This window comes from Mustelus asterias, chromosome 3, assembly GCF_964213995.1.
Source record: "Mustelus asterias chromosome 3, sMusAst1.hap1.1, whole genome shotgun sequence".
NCBI lineage: Eukaryota > Metazoa > Chordata > Chondrichthyes > Carcharhiniformes > Triakidae > Mustelus > Mustelus asterias.
Genome location: NC_135803.1, coordinates 30,655,681 through 30,673,715, shown reverse-complemented (window position 1 = coordinate 30,673,715; position 18,035 = coordinate 30,655,681). Strand labels below are relative to the sequence as shown.

The 18,035-nt window shown below is 41.8% G+C and overlaps 1 protein-coding gene across 2 annotated transcripts in view; it reads right to left on the bottom strand.

The window, feature by feature from the left end:
* Window positions 1-2,970: 2,970 nt before the first annotated feature.
* Window positions 2,971-18,035, bottom strand: part of chrnd (cholinergic receptor, nicotinic, delta (muscle)) — a 42,474-nt gene continuing 27,409 nt past the window's right edge. For both annotated transcript variants that reach the window (XM_078202054.1, XM_078202061.1), the window contains 5 exons: window positions 9,886-9,997; window positions 8,556-8,670; window positions 7,196-7,412; window positions 5,751-5,875; window positions 2,971-4,968 (listed from right to left, as the gene is read on the bottom strand). In XM_078202054.1, the coding sequence (XP_078058180.1) occupies window positions 4,786-4,968; window positions 5,751-5,875; window positions 7,196-7,412; window positions 8,556-8,670; window positions 9,886-9,997 (752 nt within the window). In that variant the 3' untranslated portion in view covers window positions 2,971-4,785. The remainder of the gene's footprint in view (window positions 4,969-5,750; window positions 5,876-7,195; window positions 7,413-8,555; window positions 8,671-9,885; window positions 9,998-18,035) is intronic.

Genomic DNA, 18,035 nt, shown 5'->3' with positions numbered 1-18,035 from the left:
ACAGGAGACTAATGGGGCAGTAACTGGTCAGGTTGGATTTGTCCTGTTTTTTGTGTGCAGGACATCACTGGGCAATTTTCTACATTGCAGGGTAGATGTCATTGTTGTAGCTGTACTAGAACAGCTTGGCTAGGGGTACAGCAAGCTCTGGAGCACAAGTTTTCAGTACTATTACTGGAATACTGTCAGGGCCGTTAGACTTTGCAGTATCCAGCACCTTCAGCCATTTATTGATATCACATGGTGTGAATCGAATTGGCTGAAGACTGACATCAGTGATGCTGGAGACTTATGGAAGAGGCCAAGATGGATCATCCACTTGGCACTTCTGGCTGAAGATTGTTGCGAATGCTTCACCTTATCTTTTGCACTGTGCTGGGCTCCTCCATTATTGAGGATGGGGATATTTGTGGAGTCTCCTCCTCCAAAATTTAATTGTCCATTACCATTCATGCCTAGATGTGGCAGGACTACAGAGTTTAGTTGGTTGTGGATTGCTTAGCTCTGTCTATTACTTACTGCTTATGCTGTTTGGCACACAAGTAGTCCTGTGTTGTAGCCTCCCTAAGTTGTCACCTCATTTTTAGATATGCCTGGTGTTGCTCCTGACATGACCTCCTGCACGATTCATTGAACCAGGTTAATCCTGACTTGGTGATAATGTTAGCATGGGGGATATGCCGGGCCACGAGGTTGCAGATTGTGCTGGAGTACATTTTTGCTGCTGCTGATGGCTCACAGCATCTCATGGATGCCCTGTCTTGAGTTGGGACATGTGTGCTGTTGATGGTTTCCTGGAGATGAGGGAAGCAAGCCACATTTGAGCCCCCAGGCATTATAAGTGTCTGCACCGGTTGAGAATTGCTCTAAAATACCGGTCTTGGCAAACAGGGTATTCATCACCTGTGAGATTCACTTGCGGGAAGCAGATTGCAAAATTCTCCAAATACCACCTGTAAATGGATGGAGCCAGAGGTGAAAAAATAAAGAGCAATGATTAGTTTGGCTGATCTGCCTGCCTCACGAGGGCTTCCAGTGTGCGACAGACCGCACTCAGGTTAAAGGTTAGTGGATTCCTGCCAGATTCCCAACACACCAACAGTTTCATCTGCTGTTCAGTCTCAAACCACCCACCTTGTCTGGTTAAAATTCTTCCATTATTACCAGGAGCTTACAAAGCATCCAATAATCACAATATTAATATGAGCTATGATAAAAGACAAACTCTGGCCTGCAAAGTTAAAAATATCCCTTGGTCCAACTGGATCAAGAACATACAGAGAAAGGAGCACCCCAGTAAATTAACTGAACCAAGATATATCTGACTAGTCCAAAATGAAAACATCTAATAATTCAGGCCAGGACGGACCCTCTAAGTCTTAAACAATCGGCACAGATCATATTTTATATTGGACAGGGCAGGAAACAATTCATTTATTTGACTGACTCTAAAATGGACCAAACTGAACCTAGAATCATAGAATCTCTACGGTGCAGAAGGGGACCATTTGATCCATTGAACCTGGTCCGAAAACAATCCCACCCAGGCCTAATCCCTGTAACCCCGTGTATTTACACTGCTAATCCCTCTGACACTAAGGGGAAATTTAGCATGGCCAATCAACCTAACCCGCACATCTTTGGAGTGTGGGAGGAAACCTGAGCATCCGGAGGAATCCCACGCAGACACAAGGAGAACATGTACGCAGTCAGTCACCCAAGGCCGGAATTAAACCCAGGTACCTGGTGCTGTGAGGCAGCAGTGCTAACCACTGTGCCACCGTACTGCCCTAACGTTTAGTAAATGATCGAGAACTGCCCTCTCCTAAATTGCAGAACTAAAATAATGAAAAATTCTGGCACTGCCGGAATATCGAGTTATATTATTTTATGCCACGATGATGTGAGATCTTATTCATGTTCTCATCAAAGTTGCTGATCGACATTCGACATCGGAGGAGCTGAACTGAGGTGACTGTTGCTCTCTTGTGAAGGAGTATTTGAAATATGGGCAGCTTTGGGCACTTTATCTTTAAAGGGACATTGAGCTGGATTACACAGTGAGGACGGGCACCCCGCACCCCATCATCTGTTAAGTACGAACATTAATTGGGGATTAGTTGCCCACTTAAGGACCTCAGCTGGGCCATGGGCAGATGGTCTGCCTGCAGCTCCCTTACTGCCTGTGAAATTGTGGCCCATGTGAGCTGGCAGTGGACACATTGCTGATGACAGGCGCAGTGCTCTAATTTACAGGTCTACCTACCTGTTTTCCCATCTACAGCTGGCCTGTAAGATTCAGCCCATTGATTTGAGGAAGATAGTTCGTAGAGAAACTACAGGGTTGATTCTGTGCCATAAGGCTTTAAATTATGAGGCGCACTACATTTTGTTTTTGGGGAAAAAGAAACTGCGACAATTGCTGATGTGAGATCCGTGGAACTGTGTGTGCAACAAAGCATGCTTGTGATAGATCATGAATTTCATGATAACTTTTTTTACATTCCATGATTAATCCACGATTTTCCCAAGACTTTGCACTACAAATTCACATCTATAACCACAATAACCGGAATATTTAAAACCTTCAGCTGAACTTTAAAAACTTGAGTAATGGGATTCCAAAGTTGACTTCCAGTGAAATGTACCCATAGATCTTACTAGAACGGTGGCTGGCCACAGCTGTAGAATTCCAAATGGAGCAGTTCCAGATAATGATGTGTATCCCTGACGACAGAATCCGAGTGCACCATTCTCTAGATCCTGCAGAGTATCACTTCATCATGAGGATGTGCGCAAGTGCAGATCTTACTGAATGCGGGGGAAACTGAAGAAAACGTATTGAAGAAACTCAACTCATAACAATACTTTATATCACCCCCCCTTCACCACCCCCGCACCCCCGCCCCAACTTGAACAATTGAACTGAAAGAACAGAATAACAAAGTGGAAGTATCAAGAGTTTTTTTTAAGCAGAAATGCTCTGTTTACTGAGAAAAAACTTACATTTTTCAAAACACTAGGTTTCTCAAAATTTGACTGATTATTAATAAAACATTCATTCCTTCCATTTCAAAATGGATTTCTCGTCCCTTTTCTGAATCCAGTAAAGTTAGCAAGTGACCTGGTCTCATTGTCCGCAGCAACCAGTTGCTAAGAGGTGCATCAGGGTGAATTATCCTGATGTGTTCTTTCTCTTTAAGAAAGTGTTTGTTCTTCCTTTAACAGAACAGTTAAGATTGGGATCTACATCATACACTGGAATGCGCATAGTGCCCCTTCCTGACACAGTGCAATGGAATCGCATCACAGTCCATTGTACATTTTATTCTGAGCAGCAGATAGTGACCCTGTAAATTGAATGAGTATGGTCAGCAGCTCTCCAATAACTTTATTTGTGGTTTTACATTCTTTACTTTCAAATGCAGTCAAGCAAATTTTGATACAAGGTGAAATAGAAATTATGTGGTGCATAATTATATGAAGAGTTCTCAGAATAAATGCTAATATATAGGCTTTGAAACACAGCATGGTTTTTTTGGCAGTATCAGTTATTTGATTCTCTTTCAGGAATTGCAATTTCTGGAAATCAGTGCATTTTCTTTTGGCTGCAGTGCATGTAATAACAACAAAAAACCACATCTTGAACATGTGTGAATTTGCTCAGATTCATATATGTATCTGTATGCTGTACACATGTTCATGTGTACCCTTTAGTGTTGGTGTTTATGTATTTATAGTTATGTATATGTCCCAGTGCACATGTGTGCACACTATTCTGTAGGTGTATACATGTTAGAGATAATTTTATCTATATTTAGAAAAACAAATCATTTACACTTTGCTGGATTATTGTGCAGGAGGTTGGAAAGGTGTCCATTTGCTCATTGTTAAGTGATTTTTGCACCTTAGCAGAGCAATGGCATAATTTCACAGTCAGTCTCTAACCTGACTCCAGAACACTGTGTAGAGTCAATGACATGTGTTTAAAACTGGGTGAATTACAATTGCAGAATAATGTCACATCAGGTGTTCAAAACTGCGAGAACTCCAGAATATTTAATAAACAAGCAGACATTTTTATTTTAAATGTTCCAAGAAAACAATGCTCACAACTATGTTCCCATTAATTGGAAAATGAAGTTTTGTACATGCAAAGCTCAACTCCTGCCTGTTGGAAGTGACTTAACTCTGGAGCTGCAAGCAGTACAACACAATATACAACATAATTACAGCATACGGTTCAACAACATCGATGTGGAGATGCCGGCGTTGGACTGGGGTAGGCGCAGTAAGAAGTCTCATAACACCCCAGGTTAAAGTCCACAACAGGCTTATTTGGTAGCATGAGCTTTCGGAGCGCTGCCCTTTGAAGGAGCAGCGCTCTGAAAGTTTGTGCTACCAAATAAACCTGTTGGACTTTAACCTGGTGTTGTGAGACTTCTTACTTCAGCAACATCAATATTACATGTTCTGAAAAGAAACAGCTGATTTCAAGCTTTGAACTTCCAGTATTTTCTAGCATTCATTATAATGTATATTTGTATGCATAAGTACATGGATGCATGCATAATTGTATTCTTCAAAATTTCTTTGCCTATTTATAACTATATTTATAATTGTTTAGGCATGTAACTCTAGTGATGCACTTGCATCCTTTCCAGCTTTCTCTACATGAATACGTTTAGTGTTCATGTATGAATAATGAGGATGGCTGATTGGGGTTGATGGGACATATCCAGCAGCCTCTACTGTGATGTCCTGTATTTTGTCGTCTCTTGAAATCTACATACATCGTGGGCGATCTGCTGAATATTCAAAGGGGTCACCTTCAAATGGTAATGGTGGAGGATGATTGAGGCTTCCCATCATGAATATGACGAATGTTGCACAGATCATTATTGGAGTTATGATGAACATGCACAGCCTGTCTAATGTGTGGGCCACTCGATTCCAGCTGTCAACTTCCTGAAACGGAAAGAAAAGACGTTTAATTGAGACGACTCTTCTTTTGTGGAAGTTTACGTAAAAAAGCTCTTTGTACTGACTGTCCCACTGTCTGTCAGTGAATCAAATGGTCAGGTTGCTCTTAAAGCACACTTCAGACAAAAGTTAAAATAAACAAGCAAAGAATAACATTTTACCTGATGAATTGCTGTCAGTTGTATAGAGTGGGGTTTTGCTCCCCCACGGCATGTTTTGGGGTGGCGGAGTTGGCCCACAACTGCCTGGCGATGGAATCTCCCAGTCCCACCTGTTGTCAGTAGGGTTTCCCGTTGTTCCCACCCACGGGGAACATGCGGAAGGGGCTCACCGACAACTGGACTGGACTATCCTGCCAGCGGGAACACCCAGAAATCCCATCCACAGTATCATGTGAAGCACGCTGTTCGAAAGTCTCCGATCTCGCGTGCCCCGCTGCCAGCGAGAATGGAGGATTTGGCACTCAGCCAAATCTCCGTTCACTGCAGCGGGACTGGAAAGTCCCAGCTGCAGGCAAGCTTGGAGAAATCCAGCCAATTGGGTGGGATGTTCTGCCCCCCCACCCCCCACCCTACCCCCAGTGTGTTTTGCGACCATGGAGGCAGCCCACTGTAGGCCAGTGGCATAATCTTCTGATTCCGTTGCTGTCAATGGGTTTTCCCATTGATCGCACTCTCCGTCGTTGTTGTTCAAAGTGCTAAACAGAACGACAGAATAATTAGAGAACAACTTGATTAATGCTTGATTTTCTTGTTCATCAGACCTACCTCATCATAGTCATTCTTTTCTTTGATGTGCTTCACAATGAAATTTGCCCCATCGATACCTGACTTGACCTCAGCGTACAGCTGGTCTGGAATGTTCCCAATATCATTGCCACTGTTTCCAAGACCTTGGTTTTTAAAAAAATTGCATTCATTTATTTTTCCCGTTGGAAGGGATTTCTAAATAAAATATTTTTCTCTTAATGAAGCTAATTCATGCAAACATGCACATAAGAAAATTGAATTCAACCTCTCCAGCTGGCCCTGATATCTCTGATCAAGGAAGGAAAATTCACATTTCCGAGAACAAACTAAGACGTTGCCACCAGTAAAGTTCATTTTTATCTTGTTGATATAACTTACTATTCCACATAAAGTGATGCACCATTGTCATCAGCATAACCTCTTCTATAATTCTGCAACTGTGACATGCAAAATAACAGGCAACATATTTATCAAAGATTACAAATCATTTAATTCAGCATTAAGAACCATATTTTGAAATTGGGATTCAAAAGATTCAAAGTGACAGTGCAAATTCACACTTAATTAGTTCCAGGCAAATGTCGGTCTCTTATAGCAAAGCAGGAATTTAATCAAGTAACTTCATTGGTCTTTAAAGTTTAGCTCTTCAGCTTGGCACTTAAGCTGGGAAGTAAACCTGGAAACAAAAACAGAAAATGCTGGAAAATCTCAGCTGGTCTGACAGCATCTGTGGAGAGAGAATAGAGCCAATGGTTCAAGTCAAGATAAACCTTCATCAGAGCTGAAGAGAAGGAAAATCGGACAAGACTGATACTGTGAGGGTGTGGAGGGGGGGTGGGGCTGTAGTTGATAGACAACAAGACAAAGGGAATACAAATGGTGATGATAAAGGCTGAGAATGGTGCTAAAAGAGTCCATTTACACATCCCAATCTCTCAATGATCGCTCTTAGCACCCTTCTCAGCCTTTATCATCACCATTTATATTCCCTTAGTCTTTTTGTCTATGCTATTCCTATCGATGATGTGGAGATGCCGGCGTTGGACTGGGGTAAACACAGTAAGAAGTTTAACAACACCAGGTTAAAGTCCAACAGGTTTATTTGGTAGCAAAAGCCACACTTTTTGGCTTTTGCTACCAAATAAACCTGTTGGACTTTAACCTGGTGTTGTTAAACTTCTTACTGTATTCCTATCGATTACAGCACTCCTCACCTTCACAGTAAAAATCCTGTCCGATTTTCATTGTCTTCAGCTCTGACAAAGGGTCACCCAGACTCAAAACGTTGGCTCTAATCTCTCTCCACAGATGATGTCAGACCTGCCGAGATTTTCCAGCATTTTCCAGTTTTGTTTCAGATTCCAGCAAATCCAGTATTTTGCTTTTATCTTAGGAAAGTCTCTTTAATAATTAAAGCTGCCTGGAATCTGTCTGATTAATCTGTTAATGTTGGGGGTGCTCACTGATCTTTGGAGTGACCCGCGTCTTCAATCCATGTCGTTCAGATTGTTTCTCAAACATAAGTTCACTGCGGGATTTGATGGTGAAGTATTCTTGTGCTTTGATAATGTATCCAATGGAGCTGCTGCGTCGCTGCAACAAACCATTCTCCCACGGTGACGGATCACTGTCATCGGGTCGGGACATGTGCAGGATCCGTGGGAGTTTTTCCAAAAACAGCTAGAAAATTCAAATAGGATTGCACGGATAAATATCTTTACAGGGGAAATCAATTCCATTGAAATTGTCCAGCTCATTGAAATGATAAGCATATTATCACTAGCAAGTTAAAATGCAAATGTGTTTATCCTGCATATTGCATTTATCAAGGCCTGACTAATACGAGTCCTGCCTTGGTGTTTACCAGGTAGTGAATCACACAGCATGTTGATGCTTTCATGTACTGTTCTTTGCTGTGCAGTTGAAGAGTGCAGGTTTTACACCTGAATTCTCCATCCCGCAAGTTACACAGGCTGCGTTGTCACAGACTAAAATGAAGTGGAAGTTATAGACGCTCACATAGAAATCTTAGTAGAGAAAATCTATTGGGCATCACCCTCTAGCCCATCTAGCACATCTCCGAGTGACTGGTTCTAGAGAAATACTAACCAGAAGCCTGGAACAAATGAGACTGATGGTCTCTTTGTTGGGAAATGAAAAAGAACCATAGAATCATAAAATCCTTACAGTGCAGAAAGAGGCCATTCGGCCCATCGAGCCTGCACCGACAACAATCCCTCCCTGGTCCTAACCCTGCAACCCCACATATTTACCCCACTAGTCCCCCTGACACGAAGGGGCAATTTAGCACGGCCAATCAACCTAACCCCCACTTCTTTGGAGTGAAATGCAAAGAGATCTGACTAAATGCTTTCAAATTGAAATTTTAAGCCCAAATTTTCCCTGATGGACCATTGAACATAAGAACATAAGAAACAGGAACAGGAGTAGGACATTCAGACCTTTGAACCCTTTTCCCGCACTTTCCCCTTATCCCTTTATGTATTAATATGTAGAAAACTATCGATCATAGTCTTGAATTTGGTGAACTGAGCCTCCATATTTCTACTTTACAAAATAGTTTTGTTTGGACATCATTTCAACAGTCTTTTCATGTCGGTGTTTCTAATGTTGCATTTTATTCACTTTTCCAAACTGACTGCAAGGACTTGGGGGTAAATAGGTAAGGATGGAGGAATATTAATCATTCCAGGGAATACACTAATTCATTCAGCTTTTTCCTCCTTAAGAAAAATGATATTGCTTTGTTATTCAAATGGAGAAATTGAACATTACACAAAGGCTTTACTGCTGTTACTGTACCCATTTAGTCCAGGATGAGAGAACATGCGTGCTGGGAGTTCGGAAATGGAAGTTTAACACAATGACACAGTTCACGATCACAATGGTGACCAGAATCATTATGAACATCAAGTATCTGAAAGACAAAACAAGCAAGGTTATTTCATGTTCTCCTGTCAAAATCAAACCTGCGCTTTTGTCGGTATCCAAACTGTGTAAATGGAGGCTGATTTGTTGATGGAAACATTAGATTATTTTCTTGATGTGAAAATACCATATTGAAGTTTCAAAGTTGCCTACTACTCTTAAGTATGATGTGCATTGTTCTTTCATCTCTACCACTGATGCAAATGACTGATATTAATACTCTAGTGCTGTTTTTGGGGTCATTATCTATATCATTCTGAAGGTAAGTGTGACAGCCACCTTCATAGTCACAATGAGTGCTATTCAGGCAGATGAGTAAGGCTGCAAGTCCAAAGGCAATAGGTGACAGAGTTGTGTTGTCTTTAACACAAAAGTATATTCTTCTGATGCACAACATGCATGTCTTTAGAGGTCCAGTTTGACTGTATCCTCATTAAATGCTGAAAGTCTCCTTTGCTCCATCTGGAAATGCTCCTCCAATTCCTCCATGATAATGGTGGATATGGATACACTAATGGGGCTGCGGTACCTGTTCCTGAGAATTGCTCTTTGTGGGTACAGGATGACAGGGAAAGAGGGCTGAAAAAATTCTCGGTGATCTGATCTTAGCAGAAGCATGTTCAGGCTGAAGTAAGAATGTGAAAAATAAAAAATAAATGTTTCCCAGCTGCCGAAATTGTAATTTGAACTCTCCAGACTCATTAAGCCCAGAAACTCATCATTTCAGTCAGTTGACCATGGTACCCATCTCAATTAGACATGGAGCATTCGAAGTGCAAAGCTAGGGAACTTGGAACTGCTGCACCATTGGCTCTTATTTTGACATGTTGGGACTCAGAGACCTGGAAAATTGAGAGGGAACCCAGAGAAGCATCGCTAAGGTGGAAATGTCTTACACCCAATTCTGCTCTATGTGAATAATTTATATATGTAATCAGGATCATGCAAAAAGTTGCCCTTTACCTGCTGGGCAAGTGGAAGTATTTCAGAAAGGGTTGTTTCTCTGTCTTAACACAAATAAATGGCTTTTATTAGACTTAACTTTTTACTGTGTGTATTTGAAAACTAACAGGATACTGACTTGAAATTCTTCACCACCCCTGGGCACAATCATACCACAATATGGAACCTCTGCAAATAAGTTTGGAGAAGGAACTGGTTTGCAATTGTTCAAGGTCTATGGCAACAGTTTACAATCACTTACTTGCCAATTAGCGGAACGGCTAGAGCTGTCTCTGGTAACCTTTGTGAAATCAGCAACAGGAAGACAGACTGAGCAAGCAGGACAGAAATAGACAAGGTCATCTTCTCACCGCCTGAGAAAGAAATGAGAAAAGAATATTAATACATTCATAAACTGGGAGATACGTTTTTCTTACATGTTTACTCTCCCCAGATAGTCTGCATGGTTTGATCTCATGTTGAAAGCTGTTTTTTTAGTTTTTACTCTAACAAGCTGTGCAGGGAGCCTGAGGTCATGGATTTGAACATGGCCACCTTCCTGCCTCCCCCATTCCCCATGAAAATGTCCATGTCTAAGCATATCATTACAGTGAGGCATTGAATGAGTAGAACTTGCCCGTCTATAGGGAGAGAAAGACATTACCTCCAATTAAAGTTTAAAATTTATTTATTAGTGTCACAAGTAGGTTTACATTAACACTGCAATGAAGTTTACTGTGAAAATTCCCTAGTCGTCACACTCTGGCGCCTATTCATGTACACTGAGGGAGAATTTATCATGGCCAATGCACCTAACCAGCACATCTTTTGGATTGTGGGAGGAAACCGGAGCACCCGGAGGAAACCCATGCAGACACGGGGAGAACGTGCAGTCTCCGCACAGACAAGAACCCAAGGCCGGGAATTGAACTTGGGTCCCTGGCACTGTGAGGCAGCAGTGCTAACCACTGTGCCACCGCGCTGCCCAATTGACCTTGTGTATGTCCTTGCAGCTAAATGAAGAAGATCAATGACAGAAATTTGGAACGGTTTGCTTGGTGCTGGGGTGGAGGATTGCTTAGGATAGACAGAAATCTAAAGTGGAAACATTTAGGCAATGATTTGATGAAATGAAACACCTGGAAAATCCAAGCAGTCTCAAGCAATAATTTCCCATGAGTTCTTGGTGTGCAACTTGGGAGCTAGGGTGCATTCTACAAATCTGACTGCAGCAGGACTAAAGATGGCATGTGAACTGTGTCAATGAGAGAACTGAGATCCGGAGCCCAATTGCTGCATGTTAGACATTCAGATCTGTAGATCAATACCACCCTGACCAATGCTAAGAAGAAAAAAAATCTAAGTTTTGAAAATCATTCCCCAATCAGTTGGTCTTCTTCAGAATGGAGTTGGAACTAATTTTAAAAGTTAAAAAAAAATGAATGAAACTTTTTCCACCCAAAAGAGAAAATGCTGGAAAGACTCAGCAGATCTGGCACCATTTATAAAGAGAGAAAAAAGCCCTTTGACTCTGTGTCAAAGCTTACCAATGCTTACCAACCAGCTTTGACAAAGGATCATCTGGACTCGTAACGTCAGCTCTTTTCTCTCCTTACAGATGCTGCCAGACTTGCTGAGATTTTCCAGTGTTTTCTCTTTTGGTTTCAGATTCCAGCATCAGCAGTAATTTGCTTTTATCGAGTGAAATTTTTTTTTGGCATTGTGTGATGGAATGATATTATAAATAAAGACATTCTGGGGCGTTCAGTTTTTGAGATGTCTGGGGCTTCTAAAGCTAAGCAATGGAGTATGAATGCTCTCGAAGGTGTAGTTTTTGCTCATTTGTTAGCACTTAATTTAGAGTCAGAAGATTGTGGATTCAAGCCCAACTTCAAGAGTTTTGTGTATATTGTATATTGATATTTTGTTGCAGTGTTGAAGGAGTACTGTATTGTCAGGACCGAGTATTAAAGATCCCAAATGAATAATATAAAAACAAATAAGGATCTTAGTCAATATTCATACTTCAACCAGCACCACCAAAAATAGATTAACTGGCCATTCATTTTATTTGTCGTTTGGAATTTTATTGTGCACAGATTGGCACACACAATTCAAAATTGCTACAGCAATGGATTTTGGAGATGTTCACAGCAATGGATTTTGGAGATGTTCTGAGCACATGGATGAGGATAATATATTAGCTTGGATTAAGAATTGAATAACAGACAGAAAACAGATGGTCAAGTAGGTTGACAAGTTGTAGCAAGTGGAGCAGGAGCTACTGGAGCAAAGAACATTACTAATGGACATGGGCTATTGCAATCTACATCAATGACTTAGATGAAGGGACTGAGTGTAATGTATCCAAGCTCACCGGTACAAAGCTAGATGGGAATGTAGGATATGAGGAGCTGAAGAAAAGCAGAGTGAAATTCCTTGAGTTTGTATTTGGATCCTGCTTCATTTCCGAGTCAATTGAGACCTCGGTCAACAAGTTATCTTCCAGCTTTATTGACGGCGCACTATCACTACTTCACGCTGATACTAAACTTGTGGGACTGAATGTAATACCCCCAATGTAAAAGTCAGTGGTGAGCCTGTCTGCACATCACCAGTTTGCCTTGCAGCAATTTAACGATTGTCTGGCCATTAATTGCCTTAAAACAGGACTTACATCCTCTTCCAAGGGAAGTCACACCTCAGAGACTCAGATGCTGGCTAATCAAATGGCCAGCAAATTCCTCATCTCATGAGCGCTACCGAGAGCAGTGGTTACTGCTGGGACTGCAACAGCCCCTGAGGAAGGTGTTCACCAATGGAGCCCAGACTTTGAGGTGAGTTTGTGGCTGGCAGGCCACGGCAAGGGGCGAAAAAGGTACGTGGTGACAGGTCAGATGGGGGAAAACATTGGGTGAATTTACACCGTTGGGAGGGTTCTCCGATGTTGCCTGATCAGAAGGCAACTCTCCTTCCCCCACCTGTCCACCAGTCTTGCTGGACTGCCTGAAGAGCTGGCATGAAGCTCTCTCACCACAAGAAGAATACCACTCGTGGTGGGAGGAGACGATTAAGCGGTCAGCAATTGTCTATTTAAGTGTCTCAGTTGGCTGATGGGCGAGCAGGCAGGTGACTGACACAGTGCCACAATCATGGCTCCCAATTTTATGCTATCCCTGCTGCAGGGGGAGCATCAAATGGAGCCCTTGAAGTGTGGATGCGCTTATTAACTTGTTTTGGTCACATCAGATCAGTGGCTATGAAAGTGAAGCTAAAAGACATAATAAGCAAGCTGTAATGTGGAAAGAAAAAGCCTTTTTGTAATTCTGATGGAGAGTTAAACAGGTCTTTACATAGCCTCCACCACCACTGCCCCAAAATACGAGAAGACAATCGCAGAGAGTCACATATAAAAGGAACAAGAATTAAAGTTATAAACAAATATGAACAGACAGAAATAACAAAAATATTGAAGGAAATACAGAAAACCGAAGAGGGCGACAGGATCACCCTTGTAGCTAAACAGTAGATCACTGCACTGTATCTTTTTGGTACCTCGTAGCAAGATTATAAGTGAAGTTGACATTTCAGTGAAGAATTTGGACTGTTCCCTTGTATGTGAATCAGATTCATAATACTGAGAATTTCGAACAATTCACCAAGCAAACCAAATGTATTTGTGCCAAATGAATGCATACAGGAGCTTTTTAGTTCATTTCCATGGCAGTGCTGTTTTCCCTCTGGCAAACTGAATCACTACACTGAGTACACATTAGATGTATAAGAACACTCCTATTCACTTGCAAGAATTTCCAATCAGCTATTCCAAGAAAATAATGCTCCAAAAGCAAATACTGTGGGTACTGGAAATCTGAAATAAAAACAGTGCAGGATGGAAATACTCAGTTGATTTGGCAACAGAGAGAGTTGATCTCTCCACAGCCACTGCCAGACCTGCTGAATAGTTGTAGCACTTTCTCTTTCTTTATTTCCAAGGAAACGGTGATTCAATGCTTCTTGTTTCGAAACAACGCAAAAATGGCTAACAACTTATAGTTTGAAATCAATGTGAGAATCACTACTAAAAGGTGAGCTAATATCAGATAATATTGGTTCTGTGCAACGTCTGGGATCACCATGATAGGAAATCTAATTTTCAACAAAGACTTTCACAGAAACATAGAATCCCTACAGTGCAGAAGGAAGCCATTTGACCCATCGAGTCTGCACCAGCAACAGATCCAGTCCCAGGCCCTATCCCCATAACTCAGTGGTTCCCAAAGGGTGCGGCGCGCCACACTGGTGCGGCGAGAGAGGATGGCAAGTATGGCGGGAAGATTCAAGGACAATCAAAGAAACATTTAAACATGGTTTACACAAGCATTGTTTTATACTTTCTGGATGTCCCATGATCATATTATAAAGTAGTTGTGTTCTATGTTATGAATCAAGCACTGCTAGGAGTTGGTTTTTTTTGTTTTTGAATGTATTTCTTATCAATAAAAAATTCGGTGTGGCGCGAGCAAATTTTTATTCTGAAAGTGCGGCCCAGTGAAAAAGGTTTGGGAACCACTGCCATAACTCCACATATTTACCCTGCTAGTCCCCCGACACGAAAGGGCAATTTAGCATGGCCAATCCACCTAACCCACACATCTTTGGACTTTGGGAGGAAAACCAGAGGAAACCCATGCAGACACAGGGAGAACGTGCAAACTCCACACAGACAGTAACCCGAGGCCAGAATCAAACCCAGGTCCTTGGCGCTGTGAGGCAACATTTCTAACCCACTGTGCCACCATGCCATCCTTTATGTTATTTATCTTATGTTACATTCCCTACACACTGTCCAGTGAGCTCACTTCCAAAATAATTCATTGGTTGTGAAGTGGACTGGAATGTCCTGAGGATCTGAACGGTGCTATAAAAATGCAAGTTTTTTATTTCTTACAATGTTTAAAAAACCCACCGTAGGATTAATCAAATCCCAAATCTTGACAGCTGATCAGCCCTCAGAATAATTGTTTAATCTACCCGACAACTCATCTTTCTTTTTCTTTTGCTTGAAGGAAATGCAGAAAGATTAAGAGGGCGACAGAAGCACCCTTGTAGCTAAACAGTAGATCACTGCGCTGTATCTTTTTGGTACCTTGTCGCAAGATTATAGGTGAAATTGACATTTCAGTGAAGAATTTGGACTGTTCCCTTGATTTTTTTCCTTAACAGTGTTATGTTTCGTGCTGCTTTGAACTTTTCTCATTTGTACCTCCCAAGGTTAAATACAATCTTTTCCTTTCTCTCCCTGCTAACTAAGTCAATGCACCTGGCATGCCTGTTGTTGGACATGTCAATTTTTGTCTATTTTGATCAATGGAACTAAAGGTCAGGCAGATTCTGCAGAGGATTGACAATCTATCTTGCCTAGTTACCACCCATGTAGTGAAGCAGAAAATTACTCTGGCTTGGACAGACTGAGCAGCTGAGAATTTGGTGAGTGAAGGAATCTTAAGGGCTAATCTCTTTCCAAAAAAAAACTAGTTTTGTTTGCATCTAGCATTAAACTAAAAATTACTCTTTTATGTTAAGTTTAAATTTCTAAATCCAGACTTGAGCAGAGATAAATAAGCTCTCTACCAGAAAGCATCTGTATTTAAGTAATTAGGCTTAACCTGGCTTCCGTAACTATAGGATTGATTCATTTGAGTCTTGGCTGTTATAAGTGTAGGGGTCTCAGTACAGCTTGTAAATGGAGTGTGGCTTGGACAAAGCGAGCAGCTTTCTTTTTCTACCTTTTGCCGACTCCAGTATTTGGTTCTTACAAGGGAAGAAGCTGATGGTGAGTAACTGGTAAGTTATCCTACTTATTCTACTTGTTATAGATAGTTGTTAAGGTTACGGTTTGGCAGGGCAGCTCAGCCGAGTGGAATGTGCATCCTGTGGCGTTTGGGAAGTGATGGACGCACCATGTGTCCTGGACAAACACATCTGCAGGAAGTGTCATCAGCTGCAGAAGCTTGAGCTCAGGGTTTGGGAATTTGAGCAGTGGCTGGAGAGTGACTGTGGTGCATTCACAGGACTGCGGACTATGGGGTTAGCACATTTAGAGAGGCGGTCACACCACAAGTTGGAAGGCAGGCAGAGAGGGAATGGGTGACCACTGGACAGTCTAAGAGAACCAGGAAAGCAGTGTAGGAGCCCCCTGTGTTGATCTCACTCACTAACTTGTTTTCCATTTTGGATACTGGTGAGGGTGCTGGTTCCTCAGAGAAGTGCAGCAAGAGCTAAGTCTATGGCACCACAGTTGGTTTAGCTGAATAGAAGGGGAAAGGAGATTGGAAGAGCAATAATGGTAGGGGATCCATTAATTAGGGCAGCAGACAGGCTTTCTATGGCCTTGGATGTGACTCCAGGATGCTATGTTGCCTTCCTGGTGTCAGGGTCAAGGATGTCACAAAGCGGCTGCAGGGCATTCTTCTGGGGAAGGGTGAACAGCCAGAGGCTGTGTTCACATAGGAACCAACAGCATAGGTAGGAAGAGGGCTGAGGCCCTGAAAGCAGATTTTTGGGAGTTAGGAAATAAATTAAAAAACAGGACCTCGTCAGCTCTGATGAAGGGTCACCCTGACTCGAAACGTTGGCTCTATTCTCTCTCCACAGATGCTGTCAGACCTGCTGAGTTTTTCTGTCTTTATTCCTTTCTCAATGGATTGGATTTATTATTTCTATCACTTGGAGCAGGAACAGCCAAACACTCTCCTCACCATCAAATAAGTTGCTTGTTCAGATTTTACACAAATTCCATTGGATATCTGGCAAATAAATCGATTCACTTTTGTGGAATATTACACATCAGTAAATCATTGCCTGCTGTTAACTATTGCACAGACCTGAGTAAATTTCTCTGTAAGCAACGTATATCACCTTCAAACAGAATTATATTTTCAGTCTACTTGCAGATTCTCCAAGGCAAATTAAACCCTCTCAGATACAGCAGTCAGAACTTCGATTTCAAAACTCCCTCTTCTCTGATCCGACTGTAATTCATCATTAAAGATAAAAGATGGACATTTGTTCCAAAGTAGTATGCTCATTTCAGACTCCCAACTGTAAGGTTGTCAAGGTTGACATTCCAGTGATGGCTTTCCTCATCAGGATTCAGCCAAAACTTTGCTGCCTAGATTCTAATTCACATATCTCCTTCAATACTAACAAATGAAATACAAACAGTTGTGGACCATTCTGCCCCTCGAGTCTGCTCCACCATTCAATAGGATTATGGGTGATCCGAGTATTTCAAATTCCACATTCCTATCTACCTTCGATAACCTTTGATTCCCTCGCCTAAATAAAATGTATCTACATACCATGCTCATTGATACATTGGCTCCTGGTCCCTGAATACCTAGATTTTAAAATTCTTACTCGAATCTTTCAAATCCCTTCATGGCTTTACCCTCCCTCTCTCTACAACCCCTTCTAATCCTACATCCCAATATGAACTCTGCATTTCTTTAATCCTTTCCCTCTTGTGCATTCCCAACTCCTTTGCCCTATGATTGATGGAGCTGCCTTCAGCTCGGCCCAAAGCCTCCATAAATTACTTCAGATGATTAGCTCTACCCCACCTCGACCCCTTTGTTTTCATTTTATTTAATTTTTAACGATTCTCTACCTTTATTTCTTTATTGTCTTTATTTTTCTTTCCCCCCCTTCATTCTTCCTCCTATTTCATCCCCCCTTTCTTACCTTTTCTCCCCCTTTGCTTCCCCTTTCCCCCTTTTTCTCAACTTTACCTCTCTCCCACCTATCTCCCCCCTCCCCCCACATCTTCATCTGTCACAGCTTACTCTCTGATTTCAGCTTTCCTGCAGTTTGGCCATTCACACCTTCCATTCTCTCTATGGGCTGCCATTAGCAGTCTTTTCCCCTGGTTTCTGTGACTATGACTCATCTTTCGTTCTCTCACCCTACAGTATAAATATCTCCCACTTTCTATGTCTTATAGCTTTAATAAAGGGTCATCTGGATTTGAAACGTCAGCTCTTTTCTCTCCTTACAGATGCTGCCAGACTGCTGAGATTTTCCAGCATTTTCTCTTTTGGTTTCAGATTCCATCATCCGCTTTTATCCATAAATGTCTCTTACTCTACATCTTTCTCTCTTCCAAGACATTCCATAAAATCTACCTCTTTGACCAAGCTTTCAGTCACCTAATGTAAGGTATATATTTCTGTGTCAGCTGTGGTTCGGTTGATAGCAGCATTCTTGCCAATGTGTCACAAGTTTCTAAGTTTGATTCCCAGTCCAGGATTTGAGCACATGCTGAGGGAGTGCAGCTGGAGGTGCCATCTATCGGATGAGATCTCGAACTGAGGCCCTGCCTGCTCTTTCAGATGGATGTAAAAGATCACA